The sequence below is a fragment of the Stegostoma tigrinum genome, chromosome 4 (assembly GCF_030684315.1).
Source record: "Stegostoma tigrinum isolate sSteTig4 chromosome 4, sSteTig4.hap1, whole genome shotgun sequence".
NCBI classification, from domain to species: domain Eukaryota; kingdom Metazoa; phylum Chordata; class Chondrichthyes; order Orectolobiformes; family Stegostomatidae; genus Stegostoma; species Stegostoma tigrinum.
Genome location: NC_081357.1, coordinates 106,343,233 through 106,369,478, shown reverse-complemented (window position 1 = coordinate 106,369,478; position 26,246 = coordinate 106,343,233). Strand labels below are relative to the sequence as shown.

Here is a 26,246-nt window from a genome sequence, read left to right as displayed (position 1 = left end):
ATGTGATTCGGTCCTGGGGATTTACTCACCTTTATAAGTTTTAGGATGTCCTTCACCACCAGCTTTGTGACATGGACATTTTTTTCAAGTTTCAATATTTATTTCACCAAGTTCTCCAGCTTCCATTCCCTTCTTCACAGTAAAGACTAATGCAAAATACTCGTTTAGTTTCTCTCCCATCTCCTGTGGTTCTACATACAGAAGACATTGCTGATCTTTTAAGAGGCCCTGTTCTCTCCCTAGTTACTCTTGCCCTTAATGTATTTGTACAGTCTCTTTGGATTCTCCTGAACCCTAGTTGCCAAAGTTATCTTTTGTCCCCTTTTTTGCCCTTCTGATTTCCCTCTTGAGTATACTCCTACTGCCCTTATGCTCCTCGAGGGATTCAGTTGATCCCAGCTGTCTGTACCTGCCTCTGCCTTCTCCTTTTTCTTGACCAGAGCCTCAGTTTCTCTAGTCGTCCAGCATTCAATACACCTACCAGCCTTGCTCTTCATGCTAATAGGAACATACTGCCACTGGCCCTCATCTCATTTTTGAGTGCCTCCCACCTTTCATTCTCTCCCTTTACCTATGAATAGACTCTACCAATCTGCTTTTGAAAGTTCTTGCCCAATACCATCAAAGTTGGCCTTACTGCAAATTAGAACTTTAACTTTTAGATCAGGTCTATCCTTTCCATAACAATTTTAAAACTAAAAGATTTATGATTGCTGGCCCCAGAGTGCTCTCCCACTGACACCTCTGTCCCTTGTCCTGCCTTATTTCCCAAGAGACAGTCAAGCTTTGCTCCTTCTCTAGTACATCCACGTACTGGATAAGAAAACGTTCTTGTACATGCTTAACAAGGTCCTTGCCATTCAAAATCTTAACACTATGACAGTTTCAGTCTGTTTGAAAAATTATAACCCTCTACCATTACAATCATATTAATCTTTACAGATATGAGATATCCATACAAATTTGCTTCACAATTTCCTGCTGACTATTGGGGGGCCTATAGTACAAGCCTGATGTGATCATCATCCCTTACTTCTCAATTTGACATAATAATTCACTGGACATACTCCCAGGAATATCTTCCCCAAGTACAGCCAATATTATCCTTAACCAAAAATGCCACTCCCCTTTCTCTCTTGCACCCCCCTCCCCCTTTCTGTCCTTCCTATTGCATGTATACCTGGAAGATTAAGCTGCCAGTCCTGCCTTTCTGTGAGCCATGTTTCTGTAATAGCTATGATATCCCAGTCCCATGTTCCCAACCAGGCCCTGAGTTCATTTGCATTACCTCTTGCATTGAAGTAAATGCAGTTTAATTTATCAGTCTAAATTGGTTCTCTTGTGCTGTTGCCTGCTTTGACAACTCGAATTGCTCCACTTCTCAACCAAACCAGCCTCAGACTTTTTTCTCCCCCCCAACCATCGCTTTCCTGTCAAGTGGCAGTTATCAGTCTGTACATAGTTAGATTTTTGCAGGTTAACTCCGTTAGTTAAAATGATACCACATGCAGTTCACTATTTGCTTCATCGAAGTTTCAATATTTGTATTGACTGCTGTTTTGCATTTGTAGCTTTGCAGAGGAAGAGAAACCAGATGGACAAAATGAGGAAAGACCATAATGAGTTTAAACTGTTAACACTATGACTTGTAATAAATTTCACATGAATACCGAAATGATTGATAGTCATTTTAGGTTTAAAAAAATGTATTAGCTCCAGGGTGATGCTGAGGTCAAACATCCATTTCAAAGCCTAATGTGCACTAGTCTAAACTAAGTCTCATTGGTAGATTAAAGGCCCAGATTATGTGGTCAATTGTGAATGGACCATTTGTCCTTATAATAATTAGAACATTCTACAGAATTTTTGTTTGTATATACACTGTAATTTGCAGTACTACCAAGCAAAAGCATTGTGCAGGGGATCTACATGAACAGGATAAACATGAGCTTTCTCCTTAACCAATCTGATAATGGTAATGGTTGAGGCACATAGTTCTTATTCCTGAAGTGTAAAGTAGAACACTTAAATTGATATTTAGATCACTTTGAATTTTTCAATATTTTACAAGAATTAAGATCTTAGTCTTGTGATCTTGGATGAAAAGGGACATTGTTATAATCTTGTTAGGAACTGGTAACATGTTTCATTGAAGTAGATGAGACTTGAATCCCACGTATTTATAAAGAGAATAATTCCGCAGAATATTTGAGTTTAAATGTGCATTTGCAATGCCAAGGCATCCAAGGATGTGGGCTAAATGCTGGAAAGTGGGCTGTGTATGAGGTAGATGTTTGTTTTTGACTGGCACAGAATTATTGGGCCAGAAGGACTTTTTCTGTGCTGTAGACCTATATGATTCAATGACTGTAAGATTCCATAATTCTGAACTTTATCAAGTTAAGAGTAAAATAACATACAATAAACATACAACTTATACTCTTAACAGCCAAAATGAACATGAGGTAAATATGGGCGAACAGATGAACTGTGGTCAAACGTCGCACACAATAGCAGACGCAGTCAAAGCAAGTCCCATGGATTTCTCAGCAACCTGCCCAGGCAGGAGTGACAGTGAGGGTCACTATATCCACTTAATACTTTGTCTCCTTCACAAGGGATTCCATCTCTTTGAAGATCTAGCCTTGAAACTCCCTCTAAAGCTACTCTGCCTTGGACTGCCTCAATGCTTGCTCACATTCTAGTAGTTTAATCTTTCTCCACTGGATTCCCAGTGATACACCTACCTCCTAACTATGGGCATAATTGTAGTCCTTGAGTAAACAGCTAACTTCACTATGCTTGCATCAATCAGGGTTCCTGTCCACTCTGAAACTGTCAGCTGCATCAAGCAAAAACTACCTGTGTACTCGCTACTTCCTCACTCTCACCTGCACTGAACAGTTGTGACTCCCAAAGCTGCTTTTTAGCCTGAATTCTTTTCTAGCACCCCTGGACTTCTCCTACAAAGTGCTATCAAATGGCTCCTGAGACATCTTCCTGATACCCAAGTAGACCACCTTCTCAGCAGCACGGTTTCTGTTTTGAAATCTCCTCCTCTCCATCTGACTCACTAGCCTGTTACAAGACTCCCCTGTTTGAGCCTCCTTGAGCCCCGGTTGGTTTTTGCACCAGCAATGCCAAGCAGGATTGTTACTGTCAAGGTGACTGAACCCGCGCCAATCTCCTTTGTGACTAAGAACAATTAGGAATGTTGGGCACATAGTTTAGCCTCTGCTGTTTTTATTAAAAAAAAGTGATAATCTTGTTTTTCTTAGCCAAAGGAAATTGTAAGAAGCAAATTTTCAGCATCAGAGATTTTGGCAGTAAATATTTTTTAATGAGCTGTTCAGAAATTCTTTTGTACTTAAAACAGGTAAACTATCTAATGCAGTCTAATAATACTGAGTAATGATGGACTGATTATTTCATTTAACACAAAATTGTGGCCAGTATTTTAAGGGAGAGACATAGCAGACCCACACTTAATTCAGTGCAAATAAATGAATTTTGCCTATTGTATCTGTCTTCATTTTTAAAACTGAATACTTCAGTTTCCTTGAACTCACGAGACTGATTTGGTCTCTATAGTACCCCAGTTCTGGGTGGAAGAGGTCAGTGTTTGTTGGAAATCTGTTGTACCATATTCTTCTTGTGAGCCCTGTGGTTGGGTTTGGAATTAAAATGGTAGCTTCATCTGCATGTGTAAAAGTAGGTGGTGAACAGTATCATGCTGTTTTAAGCCCAGGAACATACTAATTGCCAAGACTTCAGTACAACCATGGAAACCTGGCAGGAAAGAGATCATGAGCTGCTTTGCAAATGATATCATGCTTGAAAACCTACAAAGATTCCAAGCTAGTAATTTTGGGCTTATAAAATGTGACAGTTTTCTTCAACTTGAGCTACTTTAGTTGATTATCAAAAGATTCACAGGTAGAGATCTTCAAAGCTGAGGGTTTTGTAGGAATAGACTCAGCTGCAAGGTGATGGACAGGATGGCTGAGGGGCACTTTGTCCTCCCACACCTATTTGTATCTTCACATCAGTAAGAGAGTTAATGTAATTGCTGTGGCATAAATTGCATTAGTAGAGGTACTTCTCTCCACAGGATATTGTGACCATCTGGGACAGCCTCTTGCACAATGTGATGTTAATTCCTGACTGGCCATCCTGAAATGCCTAATCCTATTTTGTTGTGCTGTACATACTCCTGCATAAATTTTAAAAAATGCCATGCTGGATTGCTCAGGAGCTAAGAATACCAGTAGGATTTTACCTACTCAGATGCCAGCAACCATTTCTGCAAGCTCAGTCAAACCAATGTGGTAGTAATGGAAGCTGCCCATAGAAAAATGTAGGTTAGCTGCCGGTAGAAGTTAGAAAGACACCTATAGCTGACTCTCAGAATGGAACTTGCATATGTTCAGGGGTAGTAACAATTAGCTTGCATAGAGGAGTGGTATTACTTAATAAACCTAATTTAGATTGACAAGCTGTTTTGAGTAGCTCCAATTTAGGTGTTCAGTGCAAAAATATATCATTCTAAAGTATGGTAAGCACCTGATGGCATGAAAGGTGCGAAACTCAAAATTGAAACTGAGTGCTGTGTGCCTTATTAGTCCATTTTTTTTCAAGAAATGTACACCATATAGCATTTAATTATATTGATGTTTAATTGATGTAATTTGTAAACCAACTGCCTGAGGATTATCACTCTTACAGTTAGAATGGCAGTTGTATTCAGCTGTGTGAAAACTACTTTTTTTTTGGAAAAATACAGGAATATCTCTTAAAATATCTTTCAGATTTAGCAGCACGTATTTTTCAGGCATCCAGTTTTACCTCACTGTTTCCAAAAATAACTCGACACTTCACAAGGAACTGGTGAGTATCCTAACAAGGCCAAAAGTTTCATTGTCGGGGCATTCTGAGGTTACATAGCACATATCTTTGGACACTTTAAAAGGACTATTCCAAATTCTAGTCGAAGTTCTAAATTAAGAAGTAACTTTCGAATTTTTTGTGATATTTTGAAATTACACTATTATGGTATGCACCTGTGAAGCGTTGAAACTAAAGGATAGGAAGAATCTCCTGAAGCGATACAGAATCCCCGTCTTTTCCATGTGGATATGAAAACTAAAATTTTACAGAATTTGGCCTGATGTCAAGACAGACGATGCTCAATAACTATGGCTAAATTTAAAAAGCATTTTGAAATGATGGCGATAAGGTGGATTTGTTGTGACTGCCACTGATGTTATTACCAGGCATGTCAGTTCCAAGACACACACGACCTGTCGAGCCAGGCTTCTGATTTGTTTTTGGTTTTAATGAAGTGGCCATTCACAAGCTTAAATATTCAACGCTGTAGGCATTGCTAAAACAAAAGTTTATTGTGAAACAAGTTAGGATAGAATAGAATAAATCAAAACCTCTTCTTTATAATACAAATTCAATTTTGAAGCCTACATTCTTAGATGCAAGTATATTCCCATTGATCCCAAAATACTCCTTCATAAATTGAAATTCAAAACTAAGCTTTTTTACAGCACTGAACACAGCTCTGGTACTATACTAAGAATATCACATGTACAATACTCACCAGAGGTCCGGTATCTTACCCCTTGATAGGTTTAAGTCACTTATGACTTCAACTTTTAGATTGGAGCTGCAGATAATTACTACTTGAAACTGAGATTAAATGTACTGAACTTCAAATAACCTCTTCAGGGATTTATCTCAACACTTTTGGTCTGAGGCTATTGCTGACTCTTCACTCTAAGGTACCCTAGTTCACTATATACCCTTCCCTTCTCAGGAGCATGGATCTGTATAACCATCCTATTCTAAGGATTTCATAGGATTGCTCAAAGCTGCAAGTAAAATTGAAACTAAAATCTACCCCCTCTAATCTGTGGGTATTTCATTTAGGCTATAAAAACAAGTTCCAGATGTCTTTGAAAAACCTTGAGGCCCCATTACGTACTTTGCTGAGTTGCAAAACAATCAAAGATAAATAAAAATTCCATTAGTGGTGCACAAAATCCATTCACTCAAAGCAAGCTTCACAAACTGTTTTCAAACAAATAACCATGGCAACAAAAAATACTTAAGTTTTGATGTACAAAATCCATAGGGTACTGACACAAAACCAGAAAGTCAAACTTGAAATAAGTAAGTTTACATACAAATCTCTCAATTTACATTGTAGGTTCAAACCACCAGCAAGTGTGCTCCTGCAGTGGTTTATACAGGTGGACTTTCTGCTTCTTTCCCCCCCCCCCCCCCCCAAAAAAAAAGTTTCAAGCTTGCTGTTTAAACCCTGGAAGGTTTTACACAGAATCAGTGCCTACCTTTATAATATCTTTGAAATCCTGATGGTTTTGCACTAATTTTCAGTCAGCATTATCAAGTGGATTATCCATCTTGGCCCCCAAGTGAGTCACCAGCATCCAAGATGACAGCTCTAAGTTCATTTTTTTCACTGAGGTATCACGAATCAGCTATAAGGTGTTGGAGACCGCAAAAGCTATGAATCCTTACAGTGGTAGGACTGAAGCCCAATTTCAGAACTAGCACAAACTTGATCAAGTTGTTCCAGCTACAATGCCGTTTACCCAACAATGTGGAAAATAGCCCAGGCATGTTCTGACTGTGAAGAACAGGTTAATTACTGCCTTGTCAGCAAAGTGATAGAAGGTATAGTTGACAGTGTTATAAAACACACTTGCTGACCGATAACCTGCCTGCTTTTAAGACCATAAGACATAGGAGTAGAAGTAAGGCCATTCGGCCCATCGAGTCCACTCCACCATTTAAATGATGGCTGATGGGCATTTCAACTCCACTTCCCTGCACTCTCCCCATAGCCCTTGATTCCTTGAGATCAAGAATTGATCGATCTCTGCCTTGAAGGCATCTAACATAGGGGCCTCCACTACACACTGTGGCAATGAATTCCACAAGCCCACCACTCTCTGGCTGATGAAATGTCTCCTCATTTCCATTTTAAATTTACCACCTCTAATTCTAAGGCTGTGCCCATGGGTCAGAGTCTCCCCGCCTAATGGAAACAACTTCACAGCGTCCACCCTTTCTAAGCCATACATTATCTTTGTAAGTTTCTATTAGATCTCCCTCAACCTTCTCAACTCTAATGAATACAATCCCGGGATCCTTAGCCATTCATCATACGTTAAACCTACCATTCCAGGGATCATTCGTGTGGGTCTCTGCTGGACATGCTTCAGCACCAGTATGTACTTCCTGAGGTGTGAGGCCCAAAATTGGACACAGTATTCTAAATGGGGCCTAACTAGAGCTTTGGAGAGCCTCAGAAGCACATCACTGCTTTTATATTCCAACCCTCTTGAGATAAACGACAACATTACATTCGCTTTCTTAATCACGGAATCTACCTGCAAGTTAACCTTTAGAGAATCCTGGACCAACATTCCCAGATCCCTTTGTACTTCTGTTTTATGAATTTTCTCACTGTTTAGAAAATAGTCCATGCCTGTAATCTTTTTTCCAACGTGCAAAACCTCGCATTTGCTCACGTTGAATTTCATCAGCCATTTCCTGGACCACTCTCCTAAACTGTCTAAATCTTTCTGCAGCCTTCCCACCTCCTCAGTACTACCTGCCTGTCCACCTATCTTCGTACCATTGGCAAACTTCGCCAGAATGCCCCCAGTCCCTTTATCCAGATGATGAATATAAGGTGAACAGCTACGGCCCCAACACTGAACCGTGCAGGACACCACTCGTCACCGGTTGCCATTCCAAAAAAGAGCCTTTTATCCCAACACTCTGCCTTCTGTCAGACAGCCAATCCTCAATCCAAGCCAGTAGCTCACCTCAAACACCATGGGCCCTCAACTTGCTCAGCATCCTCCCGTGAGGCACCTTATCAAAGGCCTTTTGGAAGTCTAGATAGATAACATCTACTGGGTTTCCTTGGTCTAACCTACTTGCCTCTTCAAAGAATTCTAACAGGTTTGACAGGCACGACCTCCCCTTGCTAAATCCATGTTGACTTGTTCTAATCTGACCCTGCACTTCCAAGAATTTAGAAATCTCATCCTTAACGATGGATTCTAGAATTTTACCAACAACCGAGGTTAGGCTAATTGGCCTATAATTTTCGATCTTTTGCCTTGCTCTTTTCTTAAACAAGGGGGTTACAACAGCAATTTTCTAATCATCTGGGACTTTCCCAGACTCCAGTGACTTTTGAAAGATCACAACAAAAGCCTCTGCTATTTCCTCAGCCACCTCCCTCAGAACTCTAGGATGTAGCCCATTGGGACCAGGAGATTTATCAATTTTTCGACCTTTTAGCTTTTCTAGCACTTTCTCTTTTTGTAATGCCTACCATACTCAACTCTGGCCCCTGGCTCTCCGATTGTTGGCATACTACTCATGTCTTTCACTGTGAACACAAGTAGTATGCCAACAATTAGGCAAAGTACTTAAGTTCTTCAGCTATTTCCTTATCTCCCATCGCTCGCCTTCCAGCATCACTTTGGAACGGCCCACTGTCTACTTTTACCTCTCGTTTGTTTCTTATGCACTAAAAGAAGCTTTTACTAAAATTTCTAATATTACTATCTAGCCTACCTTCATACTTGATCCTCTCCTTCCTTATTTCTCTCTTTATTATCCTCTGTTTGTTTTTGTAGCCTTCCCAAACTTCTGATTTCCCAGTGCACTTGGCCACTTTATAGGCTGTCTCTTGTTCTTTGATACATTTCCTGTCTTCCTTTGTCAGCCATGGCTGTCTAATCCCACCCCAGATAATCTTTCTTTTCTTTGGAATGAACCTCTGTACTGTGTCCTCAATTACACCCAGAAACTCCTGCCATTGTTGCTCTACTGTCTTCCCCCTCTAGGCTCTGCTTCCAGTCAATTTTCATCAATTCCTCTCTCATGCCCCTGTAATTACCTTTATTTAACTGTAATACCATTACATCGGATTTTGCCTTCTCCGTTTCAAACTGCAGACTGAACTCTACCATATGTTCGCTGCCTCCTAAGAGTTCCCTTACTTTATGATTTTTATAAAGTCTGGCTCATTACATAGCACTAAGTCCAGAATAGCCTGCTCCCTTGTGGGCTCCATCGCAAGCTGTTCCAAAAAGCCATCCTGCAACATTCCATGAGTTCCCTTTCTTTGGATCCACCGGCAACAGTATTTACACAGTCCACCTGCATATTGAAGTCCCCCATGATCACCGTGACCTTGCCTTTCTGATATGCCCTATCTATTTCCTGGTGCATCTTGCGCCCCTGGTCCTGATCACTGTTAGTAGGTCTGTACATAACTCCCATTATGTTTTTTTTTGCCTTTGTGGTTCCTCAACTCCACCCACACAGACTGCACATCCTCTGACCCGATGCCATTCAGTGCGGTAGATTTAATTTCATTCTTAACTAACAAGGCCCCTCTGCCCACCTTCCTGTCTTTTCGATAAGTTGTGAATCCTTGGATGTTTAACTGCCAGTCCCGAACTCCCTACAACCATGTCTTTTTGATGTCTACCACATCATAATCATTCAAGAGGATTTGTGCTGTTAATTCATCTACTTTGTTGCAAATACTACGAGCATTTAGATAAAGTGCCTTAATGCTAACTTTCTTATCATTATTAGAGATATTGGAAATCCTAAGATGTCTTAAGCTATCCTTTTTGCTGTATTCCTAGTCTGCCTCAAGCTTAAACCCACCTCTACACATGCTATTCTGTTGCTTATCTTTCCATTTAACTTCATACTCCCTGTCACTTTTGCTTCCCCCCCCACCCCCGACTCAGAATTTTAAAGTCCTACTGACCACCCTATTTATCCTTTTAGCTAGAACACTGGTTCCAGATCGGTTCAGGTGGAGACCATCCCAGCAGAACAGATCCCCCACCAGTTCCAAAACTGATGCCAATGCCCCATGAAATGGAATCCCTCTTTCCCACACCAATCCCTTAGCCACGTGTTTACTTCCCTAATTTTCTTTTCCCTATGCCAATTGGCACACGGCTCAGGCAGTAATCCGGAGATTATGACCCTTGAGGACCTGTACTTCAATTTCTTTCCTAGTGCTTGATAATCCCTGAACAGGTCCTATACCCTAGCTTTGCCTGTGTTGTTAATCCCAACGTGACCACAACAACTGGATCCTCCCCCTCCTGCTCCAGTGTCCTTTTCCCCCACTTGTTCATAGGATATTGGCATCACTATCCAGACTAGTGTTTATTTCCCATTCCAAATTGCCCCTAGATTGGAGTGGCTTGTGAGAGCTTGTCAGATGTCAGTTAAGAGTCACGTATAGGCAACAACAAGTAAGGACAACATATTTCATTGCCCAAAGAGAATGTATGTCACATATGGGTAAAATGACAGATTTCACTCTTTAAAACAAGTTAAATAGATTTTTACAATAATCATCCGTAGTTAAGTGGTTGCATTCAGATTTGTCGCGGTGGCATTCAAACCTATCTCCCCAAAACATCAACCCGAGTTTCTGGATTACTGGTCTGGTGGCATTACCACTGTTTCCCCTGCTGATGTTCAATTTGGGTTATGCCAAGACCACATTTTCAAACCTCAATACAGTCTTGGTCTAAAATAACTGCCAACACCAAAATTAGTGGTATATTGGACGTTGAAGCAGGTTATCTAAGGTTACAGAGAGATCTTGATCAGTTGGGTAAGTGGGCTGAGGAGTGGCAGATGGAGTTTAATGTGGATAAATTAAAGGTAGGGCTTTGTATAGCTTTGTGGAACAGAGACTGAGGAGTTTAGGTTGATAGTTCACTGAAATTTGTGTCACGTGGACTGTTGGATAAAAGGTATTTCGGACACATGCCGCCTTTGCTCAGTCCTTTGAGCAAAGGAGTTGGGAAGTCATGTTGAGGTTGTACAGGATGTTGGTGAAGCTTCTCCTGGAATACTCTGTCCTATTCTGTTTGCCCCGTTATAGGAAGGATATTATTAAGCTGGAGAATGTTCTTCAGAAAAGATTTACTGGAATGTTGCTGGGAATGGAACGTTGAGTTATAATGAGAGGCTGGATAGGCTGGGAACAAAAATAGAAGTCAATGGAAAAGCTCAGCAGGTTTGGCAGCATCTGTGAAGGAAAAAATATCAGTTAACATTTTGTGTCCAGTGACCTTACTCAGAACATAAGCTCTTCTGATAGGTTGGGACTTTGGAAGTTGAGGGCGGCCTACATAGGGATTCACAAAATAAGGTGGGCATGGATAAAGTGGCGCTTTTCCCCCGAGTATGGGGTCCAAGATAAGGGTGTATATTTTTAAGGTGAGAGGAGAAGGATTTAAAAAGACACCAGGGGCCGTTATTCTTAACGGAGTGGTTCATATGCGGATTGGACTTGGAGGAAGTGGTAGATGTAGGTACAGTTTCAATGTTTAAAAGTCATTTGGATAAGCACATAAATGTTTCAAGGGATATGGGCCAAAGCACAATCAGGTGGGACTAATTTGTTTGGGATTATGGTCGGCATGGACTGCTTGGACCGAACAGTCTATTCCATGCTGTGTGACTCTCTATCACCTGACAAGCCTCATAAATGCACATGGAATATAAGAAACTTCCTCCTTAATAGCATTGTGAATGGGCCTTCACTACAGAGATGGCAATGTGATAACTCACCATCACATTCTGAAGAGCAATTAAAGATAGGCAAAAAATGTTGATCTAGCTATCAACACCCACATCCTGTGAATAAATTAATGGCAAAATATTTGCTATTCCAGGAAGTTACCTGTGGGGACTGTTCAGACCCCCCCCCCCCGCCACCATTGGACACAATCTCTGCCACTCATCCTGACTTATGCTAAACAGCATCACCAGTGAATCAAGGAGTGTAAATCAAGGACTCTAAAGTACTGTGTTCTGGGGCTTGCATTTTAGAGATTATTCCATCAGAAATATTTAAAGTAAAACAAACTCTCAAAGCTATTATTCCAGTCCAGCATTCAAACTGCTGCTTGAGTATCACTTGCTGGTGTGTTAATGCAGTTTGTTTGCACCATCTGCTGGTAACATTTAAATACTGCAACCATACAGTATTGGCTAATATGCTTTCGTATACCAATGATTTTTGCTGAGGTTATTAAGTATTTTGGTGCAATATGTTACATCCTGAATATTAGTGGGTTGGAAGAACTATTTGACAACATAAACCAGGTATCAAGAAAATGAAGTTTTTTTTACTGGTCAATGGAACTCTTAGCGATGTATCAATTCTTCTCAGTTCTCCAGTTAGATATTTTTCCCTCAAGTGAGCATGATCTCCACTCCTGTAATTAAAGTTTAGTTCTTTGAGGTCTGCTGTAATGTTTCAGTGCTGTTCCCAAAGATTGTCCTCTGTATGGCTTGTCATAGCAACTAATCCAAATTAGAAACAGAGCCATGGCTTCCCCTTGCTGCTCCTTGCCACCAGAGACAGATTTGTTGCCTCCAGCTGCAAAAACTTGAGGTCTGGGTTTCTGAACTCAAGCAGCAGCTGGAGTCACTGGTGCATTGCAAAGCTGATAACTGTGTGGATGATTCATCAAAATGGTTAGTGCAAATTAAGGTTAGGCAGTGAGGGAGGGAATGCTAAGCAATCTAGAAAGACCAGGCAGATAGACCAGCAGTTCCTCGAGTTTGAAAACAAAGTGCTGAAGATCACCGGGTCAGGCAGCATCCATTGAGAGGGAGCAAGCTAATGTTTTAAGTCTAGATGACTCTTCATCAGAGCAAAAGTGAGATGTGGAGCGGCAGCATTTATGCAACAGTGGGAGGAGTGTGGTGTGTAGTTCTGGGCAAGAAATGGTGTTGATAGTTCAGATTTTTTTGACATTATTTGAACTTGGAATACTGTGTACAGTTCTGGTCGCCACATTACCAAAAGGATGTGGGCGCTTTGGAGAGGGTGTAGAGAGGTTCACCAGGATGTTGCCTGGTACGGAGGGCACTAGCTATGAAGAAAGGTGGAGTAGATTAGGATTATTTACGTTAGAAAGACGGAGGTTGAGGGGAGGGGGGACCTGATTTGAGATCTACAAAATCATGAGAGGTATAGACAGGGTGGATAGCAAGAAGCTTTTTCCCAGTGTGGGGGACTCAATTACTAGGGGTCATGATTTCAAGGAGAGAGGGTAAGCATTTAAGGGAGATATGCGTGGAAAGTTCTTTACGCAGAAGGTGATGGGTGCCTGGAAAGCATTGCCAGTGGAGGTGGTAGAGGTGGGCACGATAGCGTCATTTAGCGTCATGTATCTAGACAGATACATGAATGGGCAGGGAGCTGAGGATTACAGATCCTTGGAAAATAGGTGACAGGTTTAGATAGGGGATCTGGATCAGCGCGGGCTTGGAGGCCCGAAGGGCCTGTTCCTGTGCTGTAATTTTCTTTCTTTGTTCTATCAACAGCCATTCTCTCCCTGCATTCTAAACCCCGCTTCCCCTCATTGCCTAAGTCCTGGCCCCTCCACGTTTCATTCCAGCTCTGATGAAGAGACATCTAGACGCTCACCATTAGCTTGCTCCCTCTCCATGGATGCTGCCAGACCTGCTGTGATCTCTCGCATTTTTTGTTTTTAGTACAGATTCCACTATCTACAGTAGTTTGCTCCTCGTTCCCTGAGTCTATCTTGCTCACTACCTTTTTTTCATTTTGGGTACTGATGAGGATGATGGTTCACAATAATGCCACAAACTTGGCACTCAAAAGTTACCTCAGTTAGAGCAGAATGCAGGAAGCAGGAGAAGAGTGGAAGGGCAATTGTGGTAGGTTATTTAATAGTTGGTCGAACCAGACACATTTCTGTGGCTATGGATGTAATCCCAAGGTGGAATATTGCCTCCCTTGCACCAGGGCTAAGGACGTCAAAGAGTACCTACAAGGTATTACTTAGAGGGGGAGGCAAATATTATGCCCAGCATTGGCAACAATTAACCAGTGGGATGAGGCCCTTAAAAGAAAATTTAGGTAAGTGATTAAAAAGCAGGACCTGTAAGCTGTCATCACAAGATTGCTCCCCAACATATTGTAGCAATGAGTATAGAAGCAGGAAGATTGCACAAATAAACATACAAGCTGGAAAATTCGTGCAGTAAAAAGGAGTTTATATTTCTGGGACATTGGGGCTGGTTCTGAGGCAGGTGGAATTTATACAAGGAGATGGGTTACACATAGCAGGATTGGAACTAATATTGCAGGTAGATTATCTGGTGCTGACAGATGGGATTTAAACTAGCTTTTCAGAGGGGTGGAAACACAAGCTGGAATTCACGTAGTGCAAAATTAAGACCACGATTGAGAACTGAATATGAATGGGTATTTGTGACATTTAGGAGAGATGGGAAAAAGGAAGAGGAGGTGGAGTCGTGTGCTTAGAAGGTGGGATCAATCTATTAGCGAGAAGATCTCTGAACTGAAGAACAGGATGGAAGATCTGTTCGGGCAGAGTTGGGAAATAGCAAGGGCAGCAACGTGGGTTGGAGTTGTTTTTAGGCCACTAAACAGTAGTGGTAGTGCAGTTCAAGGTATAATCTGGAAATTTGAAGTCCATGTAGCAAGGCAAGGCAATAATCATGGGTGACATAGATCTGCATATAGTTGGCATAAATCTAATGAGCATAATGCTTTGGAGGAAGAGTTCTGGAATACATTTGAGTTTACTCAATGTTGAGGAATCAATTAGGGCATAGGCCAATTTACATCTTGCATTATGCATTAAGGAATGTCTAATTAGTAATCTTGTTAAGGAATCCTTAGGGAATGCGGATCATAGTATGTTAGAATTTTCTATTAAATTTGGAAAAGGTGTAGTTTAGTCAGAAGACCCATCTTAAATCTAAACTAGGTCATTTATTAATCTTTGAGGAAGAGTTTTTTGCTATGATGGATAAGAAAATTCATGTGAAGATTTCACAATAGATGGGCAGTGGCTAGCAGTTAAAGAATCGTGCTCGTTTCTCAAAATAAACAAATTCCTATTTGGTAAAAATACCAAATGGGTAAAGAGAGCCATGGCCAATTAAAGAAGTTTTTAAGATTGATTTCTCCCACTCATCACCACCAACCACTGTTCTGAGGCTAAGTGGGTGTCTCCTATATCCAGTGGAATCTACATGTGGATCATCAGTTTGAAGTACAAGTTTCATTCTGCTGAGCAATTTCAGTAAGAACAGTGGGGCTGTTGGATTTAATATCGGATTAGGGTCAGGGAAAATTTAATATTTTTCTTTGACTGCTATGCAATGATCACTGCTGGAGGAAAAAAGTATTTCAAGTAAAGGCAGAATCAGGATTGGTATTATGACACTCTGCCTACCACGTAATTTGCTAATTGTCAACTGAGTTACGTCTTAAATATGAAGGCTGGTTATGTATTAGAAAACTAACCATTTACAGTCCATTCTGCAGTAGAGTCATCGGACCCAAACGTTAACATCTGATTTCTGTCCACAGATGATGCCAGACCTACTGAGTTTTTCTGTTTTTGTTTCTGATTTCCAACATCTGCAGTTCTTTTGTGTATTTTACCATTACAAGTCACTAAGAATAAACCACTATTTTGGAGGGGAGGGAAAGGGGCAGGAATTAAATTGGAAGGAAGTTATATTTGTAACTTGCCTGTAAAGTAGTTGTGAAGTATGCTGCAATTCGTTGACCTTTCTGATATGTTAATCGTGAACATTTTTTTCCCCTTTTAGGTGATTTGTAATTACCCAGCATCTTGATGTTAATGATAAATGTGGATGGACTTCTGATCAGATACTTTGGCTGTGACAACAAATTTTGTTTCTTTGCACTTGAATTTTCTTGACTGAAGTTACCTAACTTTATAATTCAAGTGCTTGAACTACAGAGTTATCAAACCAAAAATTAAATTCATTACAATACAAACCTTGATTAAATATGATCACTTCAGTTGACAAAATGAATTCCTTCCATGAGGTGGACACTCCAGGAAACATTTTTGACATGAACTATTCTTCTTGGAATGTACGTTGCACTGTGATTGCTGCTGGCTTCCTATTCTATTTCACAATATTCATTCTTTCACATGTGTTATGCCTTGTATTGTCTGCAACCTATTGTTCTCTGCCTGCAAAAGAGAAGGTCTTCTGGAATCTTGCTGTCACTCGTGGGGTTTTTGGAATTCAGAGCATGGTTGCCGGTCTTTGGGCTCTCCTCAAAGATTCAGAATTGCACGCTGACAAGATTTTAGGGCAACGGAACTGGTGTTGGTTCAATATCTTAACAGCAATTGGCTTCTTTATGTTGGAAAACGCAGCTCTTCATGGGTCCAATGCAGTTTTCAAAACATTTGATATGGCTTTGGCTGTCCATCACTTTTTTGCCATTACTGGTTTTGCCACCAATTTGATGTGGGACAATATAGGTCATTATTTGCCCATGATGATATTATTGTTGGAAATGAGCACTCCATTCACTTGCATTTCTTGGATCTTGCTGAAGGTAAGAGTATTCATGTTGCTGCAAATATAAAATATGCATATAAAGGGAACAAAATAACTGTTCCTTTTTAGCCTTGTTCGAATTTAGAATACATTTCAGAAGGTCAAAGACATTTGTGTTTTTGGATCATTCTTCAGAGCAAGAAACTGATTAATGCCAATTAAATTTGAATTAGGGTAGATCTGCATTTGAATTTAAAATATTAGCATTCCTTAGCTTCAGTGTATGCTTGAAAACTGATTTCTAATCGATCAGCAGTTCCAATGGAAACATTGTGGTACTACATGGCTGTTTTGTTGCACATTTATGGAGTATCATTATTTTCCAAAAAAAGATTTTGTGATTCTCATAAAAACTCATTCATAACTTGTATTATTTAATATTAAAATCAGGAAGTACTTTTCAAAAAGTTTGCCTTTTTGTGCAAAAAGCGTGAAAATAACTGTTCAAACACATAGACAAAAAGGTACCATTTTGGTTTCCATTATAGAGTAGATCTTTGATTAATTTGTAACCTTGGAGTTTTAGTTTATATGAAAATTTGACTTACATTGACTTCAAGATTTAATTCTAAGAAGTGCTGCTTTTACCTGGGTCAAATAATTATACAGTTGAAGCAAGGACAGAGTTTGAGTTTATCTTCATCCACAATAATTAATTTGCATTATTTGTTTTGATCTTCCTTTTTTATAGGCTGGTTTTGCACATCTTCCTCTCTGGAAATTAAACCAATGGCTCATGATTCACCTCTTCCACTGTCGTATGATCCTTACCTATCATATTTGGTGGGTGTGCTGGCAGAATTTTGAAATAATAAAACTGCACGTACCAGTCCCACAGGCAGTGCTGTTTTTTTCTGGACTTTTCCTGCTGACCTTCATAATCAATCCTCATTGGACACGTAAGAAAACAATGCAGCTTTTTAACCCGGTTGACTGGAACTTTGTGAAAGAGAAGGAGACTGGCAAGAGGATGAATGGCGAAGTGAAGAAGGTTTTGAAGAAAACATCGTGACTTGAAACATGAGACTGTAATTTGGGGGCATAAGTTAAACTGCAGAATAATGTTCTTAATGTGCTAAAATCTACAAGTCTATGCCATGATGTTAATATTCATGTCTCTGGCTTTCAAGTCTGACATCTAACATGGCTGTATGTATTAATTATCTCATCACAAATGGATCTTTTTATACAAGCAAGATTATGGAATAAGTTTCTTTCAAACTGAATGCAGACAGGTCAAAAAAAGGATCTGGACGAACAAAGTTCAGAGATTGGCTTAAGCAGCAACGTGAATATTTACTTGCCAAAATTCGAGCACTTGCCTGACATCACACTCCGAAGATTTTAGTTTACCGTAAGAGTAGTGTCAAAGTAAGTTAAGTCTTTAAGAAAGCCCAATATGTTCTAGAGAAAAACTGTTTGTAAAATAGTAATAAATCTCCATAACTAAAGAACGTAAGTAGCAAAATAATTCCAAAGCACTTGTGGTAAGTAGTAACTTTATTTTGCCACCCAAACTTGTTTGGATTCCTTGCTGTTTATGTTCTACATGAGAAAGTTGATGTAATGTGATCTATTTACACTAACTGTGTATTGTACCAACCTCACGGATGGAATCAACCAAATTCTGCTGTTACCTTGTGATAATACTACAGGGTGTCATAATTACATCACAGAACCCCTACTGTGTAGAAGACGCTGACCCTTCGAAGAGCATCCCACCCAGATCCAGCTCCCCACCACATCCCACAACCCCACATTTACCATGGCTAATCCAACCAACTTAGACATCTCTGAACACTCCGGACAATATCAGCATGGCCAATCCACCTAACCTGCACATCTTTGGTCTTACTTTTGAATTTCAGTATTTTATTGCCTAGATGCCGGTGTGGATCAGTGAAACCTATATTTTACATTGTTACCACCACTTGTTTAGTTGGTTAGCCCTGATTCCCCAGAATGCTCTGGATTCATGTTTCACTCCAAAACTTGAGCATAAACGCAAGGCTGACAGTTCAGTGCAGCATTGAAGTACTGTACTGTTTGAGGTCTCCTTTTACAAACAAGATGTGAAACAGATACTCTGTCTGCCCAGTCTCGATCCTATGCCATTGTTTTGCAGAAGAACTAGGCCTAGTTATCCACCATGTCCTGGTTAGAATGTATTCCTCAAAAACAATGGCAGAGAACAGGATGTCTGCTCACTATCAAAGTGCTGTATGTGGGATAACAAAGTGTGGAGCTGGATGAACACAGCAGGCCAAGCAGCAACTCAGGAGTGCACAAGCTGACGTTTCGGGCCTAGACCCTCCATCTTTGTTATCTTGGATTCTGCAGCATCTGCAGTTCCCATTATCTCTGCTGTGTGTGCTGTATGTGTGTTCAAATCAACATCTGTATACCCTGTATTATTGCAGTGACTGCACTTCATGTAAAGCAGGGCTGGATGCCATTAAGGTTTTTTTAAATTGACATAGAATCCCTACTGTGTGGAAACAGACCATTTAGCCTAACAGGTCCACATTGACCCTTTTCCCTACCTTATCCCTGCATTTCCCATGACTAATCCACCTAGCCTGCACATCCCTAAAAATTATTTAGCTTGGCTAATCCACCTAACTTGCATGTCTTGGACTGTGGGAGGAAATGGGAGCACCCAGCAGAAACCCACACATACATGGTGAGAATGTACAAAGTCCACACACAGTTGCCCAAGGATGGAACTAAACCCAAGTCCTTGGCACTGGGAGGCAGCAGTGCAAATGATAGAGCCACCACGCTGCCCCAAATTAATGCAGGAGTTGGTCTGGTAACTTCAGACAGCTGTTAAACATCTGGGTTTCAGCAAATGATTGTCTTTGTGCTGCATTGATTCATTTGAAGTGCATTTTTGTGTATTTTTAGCTGGAAGATCCACCAAGGTTTGACAATGGAATGCAATTCAATAAACAAAGACTACTTATTGTTGACATTTTGTTTTAGAGTTGATATCATCATATCTCTACGTGTGTGTGTGTGTGTATATACTGGCTTTGTTTGTTTTTAAACAATAATTTGGCTGTGCTTGGGCTTCATCTTAATTAGACTTGTGTCTGCTATGGAAACTTTGATTTGGGAAAAGTGGACTGTAGTGGTGCAAGAATGTGGCTCACCACCTTCTGAAGGGCAGTTAGATTTGAGCCATGATTGCTGGCCTTGAAAGAAGGCAAAAAAAAGAACCAGGATCTTGTGATTTGCATTCTCTGTAGATTATAACTGCAATTTTCCACTTTTGATGCTGTTGGATCTGTCACTTCAGAGAAACATCACACTTTGTATTTCAACAATGTATGTAATCTACAGCATTTTGCACAGTGGTCTGACGTGTTTTTGTGATAGTGAGTTGCTTACTTAGCTTTGTCCTTTTTAAAGGTACTGTCTGAATAAGTAGTCTTGGTTAATTGTAATTATTTTTTAAATTGTAGACCAGTGAGCCTAACATCTGTAGTGGGGAAAATTCTTGAGTCCATTGTCAAGAATCTTATACCAGTGTTTTTAGAAAGCAATGGCAGGTTTAGACAGATTCAGCATTGATTATGAAGGGGTTTTTGACAATATATATTAATGATTTGGATTAGGGAACAAAATGTAACATCTCCAAGTTTGCAGATGATACAATGTTATGTGGGGTGGTTGGGTGAACTATGATGATGTAGAGATGCTTCAGCATGATCTGTACAGGTTGGTGAGTGGGCATATCAATGGCAGACGCAATATAATTTGGACAAATGAGATTATTCATTTTGGAATTAAAAACAAGGCAGATTACAACCTGAATGGCTGTGAATTGAGAGAGGGGAGTGTGCAGCAGGACCTGGGTGTCCTTGTGTACTAGTCACTGAAGGTAAGCATGCAGGTGCAGCAGTTGGTAAAGAAGGCAAATAGTATGTTGGCCTCATTGCAAGAGGCTTCGAGTACAGAAGCAGGGATGTGTTGTTGCAGTTGTACAAGGTATTGGTGAATATTGTGTACAGTTTTGGTCTCCTTTTCTGAGGAAGGATGCTGTTGCGCTCAAGGGAGTGCAGCAAAGGTTTACCAGGCTGATTCTGGAGATGGCAGGACTGATGTATGAGGAGAGATTGACTAGGTCAGGATTATTTTCACTGGAATTCAGGCGAATTTGTGGGTGGGGGGGCGGCGGCGGCGGCGGTCTCACAGTTATAAAATTCTAACAGAACTAGACAGGGTAGATGCAGGGAGGATGATCCTGATGGTGGGTGTGTCCAGAACTAGGGGTCACAGTCTGAGGATTCAGGGTAGATGATTTAGGATGGTGATGAGAAGACATTACTTCACCAAAACAGTGGTCTGCCTGTGGAATTCATTACCACAAGAAGTAGGTGATGTCAAAATGTTGAATGTATTCAAGATGCGACTAGATATAGCACTTTGGTGAATGGAATCAAAGGTTATGGGGAGGAAGCAGGATTTAGGCTACTGAGTTAAACGATCAGCCATGAGGACAGAATGGCCTTCTCCTATCTTCTGTGTAACTCCAGGTCAAAGAAACCATTATTAATTGTTTTTAATCTTAAACTGTTACCAATTTGTGTCTGGTTGTGAAACCTGCAATGATAGACCGTATTGAGTGATGGTGCAAGGGTATATTAAAGTCCACAGACTTCTGCTTTGGACTTATGATCATTTTGCCATGGAAAAGATTTGGGGTTAAGTTGTATTGACTATCCTTTTTAGTACTATGTACCTCTAACTAGAAATAGAAGTATGTATTGTTGGAACAAAGATGCCAGTGTTCCATGCTGATGCTTCAGTTGATAATTTTGATAAAACAAAGACTGCAGAGGGGTACCTAATGCTACCAGACCTGCTGTGTTTTTTCCAGCACTTTGTTTTTGGAGATCATTTTGATAACATAGCTGTGGCTTGCAGCAGGCATTCACACTGCAGGATGGGAAGGGCTGAAGTTTTGTAATCTGTTTCATTCATTCTTTGGAGGACAGTTGCTGGTGTAATTAATATCTTCCTTAGATTAATCCATAAATGGAGAACGACTTTGAGGAAATGGCCTTCTCTCAATTACTTTGTTCCATAGGCCAGATTGGCTAAGGGTAAATGGCAGAGAGGTGCTACTGAGTGAAACAAAAGCAGTAAACCTACTTTGAAGATAGCTGCTTCAGGCTGAGTTAGCTGATTTATATTCCTGCATTTAAACAAAAAAATGGCTTTCTTCCTCCAACTTGTCACTTTTTAAAAAATTTTATCAGCAGGTATTAAAATTTTTATTGCTGTGATTGACTGACTATAATACACTATGATAATTTGACAAAAAATAAAGCAGCTCAATCATTCATATCTGGTCTCATTTGTATATTAATCTGTTCATCAAAAAATTGAAGCTTCTATGAAAGTGTGTGTGAAGTTGAAAATTCAGATGTTTCAGGTTATAATATGTAATTAAAAAAGGGCAAAATGTTCACGTTCTTAATGAGAGACAGATCCAGTCTGCTTTTAAGATTGACCAACTGTGCTGAACTTAATTTGCAATTGAATTTTATAATGCCTTTATTTCAATGAGAAATAATGATAAAAGGCATTTTATAACTAGGATGGTTAACCTTTTAACATTAGGACATCTGGAATACTGTTCTGGTCATTACATCTTGAAGATATATTGACCTTGAGGTGAACAGCACGGATTCACCAGCGTTTAGGTGTTCATAGCTTGGATTAAAGGAAGAGATTCCTTAAATTAGACTTGTCCTTGTATCATAGTTTAGAGCTATGTTTTGATTGAATTTTTATTTAGAAGGGGTGGAAAGAGGAACTTTGTTTATTGACAAAGCAGAAATCACAACTCTCCTGAATGGCACAGCTTTAATTTTAAGAACCACTCCTTCATGCAAAGGGTTTCCAAGAATAAAAGCCTCTTCCATTTTAAAAAAAAACCAGTAAATGCTAGATTAATCATTTTCTAATTTAGTTTTTATTTTGTAAATGAGAAAGTTAAATGTTTATGGAGCCATGGCAGGCTGAAGGAGTCACATTATAGATCAGCTCTGATTTCATTGCGTAGAAGAACAACTTCCAGGGTCTGAATGGCCTGTTGCTGTGTTTGTTTTTGCAAAAGAGCTGCAGCCATTTTTGTGTTCATCACACTCCCATCATATACCCATGATGATGACGGATAATTTTACTTTATTAAAAAAAACAGGATATGGATAATTACCTTTAACCAGGATGGAGTCTGAGGCATCAAGTCACTTGTAAATTTCTGCAAAGATGAGTCTCATTCATATCTCTGGAAATATAAACATTTAAATAGACGTGTCACATTGATTGTTTTATCTTCAAACTTGAAATCTAATGAAGGGATACAAATCATCTTTATCCTAGCAGCAGAGAATAGCCACCATTCGTCCCCCTTTTTGAGGCAATGGCTTCTAACACCATGTCACTTTGAATCTGTGGTCACAAGATCAAAAGTGACAAGATAACACTTTATTATACTGAAGAACAGGGACAGGTCAATTTAGGATCATGGCAGAGGGAATCATCACCTAGTGAGAGAAATACAAACTTGTCTAAAAGACTGCCTTCTCACGCGGAGAGGTGTCAATTTATTTTGACCTACAAGATTATCACTTCGATAGATGCTTAGCTATAACAATGTATTTAAAAAAAAAATTAAAAACAACTAGGGACATAGGAAAGGAGGAGGGCATTCAACCACTTAAGTCTGTTTGACTATTCAGTGAGATCACAGTTGATCTGTGGCCTGATTCCTTTCATCTGCCTTTTGCCAATATCCCTTAACTTTTTGCTAAGTTAAGGTATTTATCGCAGATTTAAAATTACCAACCGATCAAGCAGTGTTCTATGGTATTAGGTTACATTACCTCAAGGACACTAAATACCTTTAGAATGCATAACCTTTATTCTCCCTGATGGAACAAAACAATCTCCTTTTTAAATATAGTGGCCTTTGTTTGTGTGTGTCTGATGCAATTTGTCAATATAAGGACTGATAAAGGCAAAAAATATCACTATCACTTGTAGGTGAGGTGTACAAGCCCCCCCAACAGTAACCACACATTAGAATGGAGTAGAAAGGGAGAAATAATGAGACCATGTTAGAAAGGTTTAGCAATAATTATAGGGAATTCATTTATAGACTGGAAAACCCAGCAGGACAAAGACAGCCTAGATGATCATGGAATGTGTTCTGGATAATTTCTTCAAACAATACATTCTGGAGTCAACGAGGTAGGAGACTACACTAGACTTATCTATGTGACCAAATAGATTAATGAATTTCTGTGTAGCAAAGGTCCCTGTAGGTAGCAGCGACCATAATATGATTGAAATTTACCTTCAGTTTGAAGGAGAGAGGAGTGGGCCCAAAATGAGTAATTTAATCTTAAATGAAGGAAATTACGAGGTCATCAAAGCAGAGTCAACTAAAGCGAATTGCCAAATGAGATTGAGAGAGAGGTCAACAGAGATGTCAATACGGACATTTAAGGGGATATTTCAGAATATCCATACATTCCGATAAGACAAAATCCAAGGGTAGGGCCCATTGTCTGTACTTAACTAAAAAAGTTAAACATAATATCTGATTTGCAGAAAAAGCATCAATTGTGCAAAGATAGGTGGCAGGTCAGAAGTTCAAACAGAATATTAAAACAGCAAGTATTGACTAACATCAGTAAGGAAGGGAAAGTAAAGTATAAAAGAAAGTTTGCTAGAAATATAAAAAGACGGTTTTTAAAAAATTAAGTGGTCTTACCACAAGGTAATCGGAGGAAATTAATATTAGAAAATAAGGCAATGATAGATGAATTGAACAGGTGCTTTGAATTATTCTTGTAGAGGATACAAAAAACCCCACAAATCGTGAGCTCGAAGGACGGGCAGGAATTCAAAATTACAATCACTTGGGAAGTGATACAGAGCACGTTGTTGGAACTGCAGTCTGGCAAGTTCCCAGATTCTGATTAACTTTGTACTGGGATCGTAAAAGACATGACAGGTGAGATTATTGATTAACATTTAGGTGATTTCATTCAAAGGTTAGTTATCATTCGAGCTAATGATCCAAAAACAGACTTTGTGTGAAGATCAGTTAGGATCTTTTAGATATTGTAATTTTGGTACATCTTATTTTGTAGAGTTATTCTGAAATAAAGTAACTGTGTAGAATTTAGATATGACATCATTTTGCATTAGACAATATTGAGGCCTATACAACAATCTCCCATGACTGTACACCTGGTGAATTGCAGAATTCACATTTTACTGAAACGGGGTGTCATTTTCCTGTTTTAAGATTCCCTGCCTCCCTAAAGAAGTAGGTAGTTGGCTGTTATAATGAAAGTTATTTTTACTTGCAGCAAATAAAATTCTCAGCCATCTTGATTTATTGGAAAATTGCACTGACTGTCTCACTCTCAATAAGCATTTCCAGAATTTGCACCAAAGACACAAGTTAAAAGGCTCAATATAATTTAAAACAGGTTAAAACTATTAGAAATTGTTTTACAATTTTCCCCAAAAAAAACAAGGATTTGAACTACTTCTAGATTTGGAACTTAAAACAGTATAGCTCAGGAACAGGCCCTTCAGCCCATAATGTTGTGCCAAGCATGATGTCAAATGAAACTCAGGCAGGAGGAATCAGTTTAAACTCAGGACTCTGCAAAGATAGATTAGACATGCCCTTTTTATGGCACTAGCTGCCATAGGGTAGTATTAAATGCCTGGTGTCAGTGTTACTGGGCCGGTGAATGAGTAAGTCCAATTACGTAGAAAACTAGCAATCTCGACTGATACCACATTATGACTTAGTCAGCCTCATTTTGCACTTGATCATCCTCCTTCTGTCCATGATTCATTGATTCTTAATGCCAAACACTTCTAGGACTTTTTCTAAGCTGTACAGCTTACTGCTTAGCTTTAATTGAATCATGTTAAATCCTGAATTTTTTGCCATACCCTTAGCCCTGGATGAATGCTTGCAAAATATGGTAAATATCTAAGTACAAAGTCATCTGATGAATTGACACCCCATCTACTATCTTATACATTCGATTTCTCCACGTAAGGCAGCTACAGTGGGTACTGTCGATAAGATGCACTGTCGCAGCTTACTCAACAGTCCAAACACACCTCTTCTATATCTAGAACAAAAAGAATAGCAGACGCATGGGAACACTGCTCCCAGTCACACATCGTTCTGACATGAAAATCTACCTCCATTCCATCTTCATTGGTGAGTCACCATCCTGGAACTCCTTACCATGGCAGCACATTTCAAGAAGGATTTTCAACCTCACCATCTGCTTAGGGACAATCAGAGAAGGTCAATATTTTTGTGTCATGCTTTGCCACCACAGATAATCTCCATTTTAGGCATGTTCCTGAATCAAGTGCATAACAAATGCCCCGTGCATTGGCTAAGGAGAAAGACATTTCAGGTTTTCATTCAACGTCGCGTTTAACAAAGCTGCTCCATAACACATAATAAACATTTCATTATAACAGCCAATGACCTACTTGTTTAGGGAGGCAGGGAATCTCAAAACAGGAAAATGACACCCTGTTTCAGTAAAATGTGAATTCTGCAATTCACCAGGTGTAAAGTCATGGGAGGTTGTTGGATTGCAAATTTGGATACACACCATTTTATGCTTCCATGCACGTATACATATTACATAATGTTAAGGCATCAGAATGAATCCCGG

At 39.7% G+C, this 26,246-nt stretch overlaps 1 protein-coding gene across 5 annotated transcripts in view; it reads left to right on the top strand.

Annotated features, from left to right (window-relative positions):
- The window catches only part of cln8 (CLN8 transmembrane ER and ERGIC protein), a 39,455-nt gene extending 17,604 nt beyond the window's left edge, over nucleotides 1-21,851 (top strand). For 3 of the 5 annotated variants that reach the window (XM_048531043.2, XM_048531040.2, XM_048531045.2), the window contains exons 2-3: nucleotides 15,730-16,498; nucleotides 17,192-21,851. In XM_048531043.2, coding sequence (XP_048387000.1) covers nucleotides 15,935-16,498; nucleotides 17,192-17,512 — 885 coding nt within the window. In that variant the 5' untranslated portion in view covers nucleotides 15,730-15,934 and the 3' untranslated portion in view covers nucleotides 17,513-21,851. Of the gene's footprint in view, nucleotides 1-4,808; nucleotides 4,888-15,729; nucleotides 16,499-17,191 lie in introns of all 5 variants that reach the window. The other 2 variants (XM_048531041.2, XM_048531042.2) reach the window with 1 other exon arrangement.
- The last annotated feature ends 4,395 nt before the right edge of the window (nucleotides 21,852-26,246 follow it).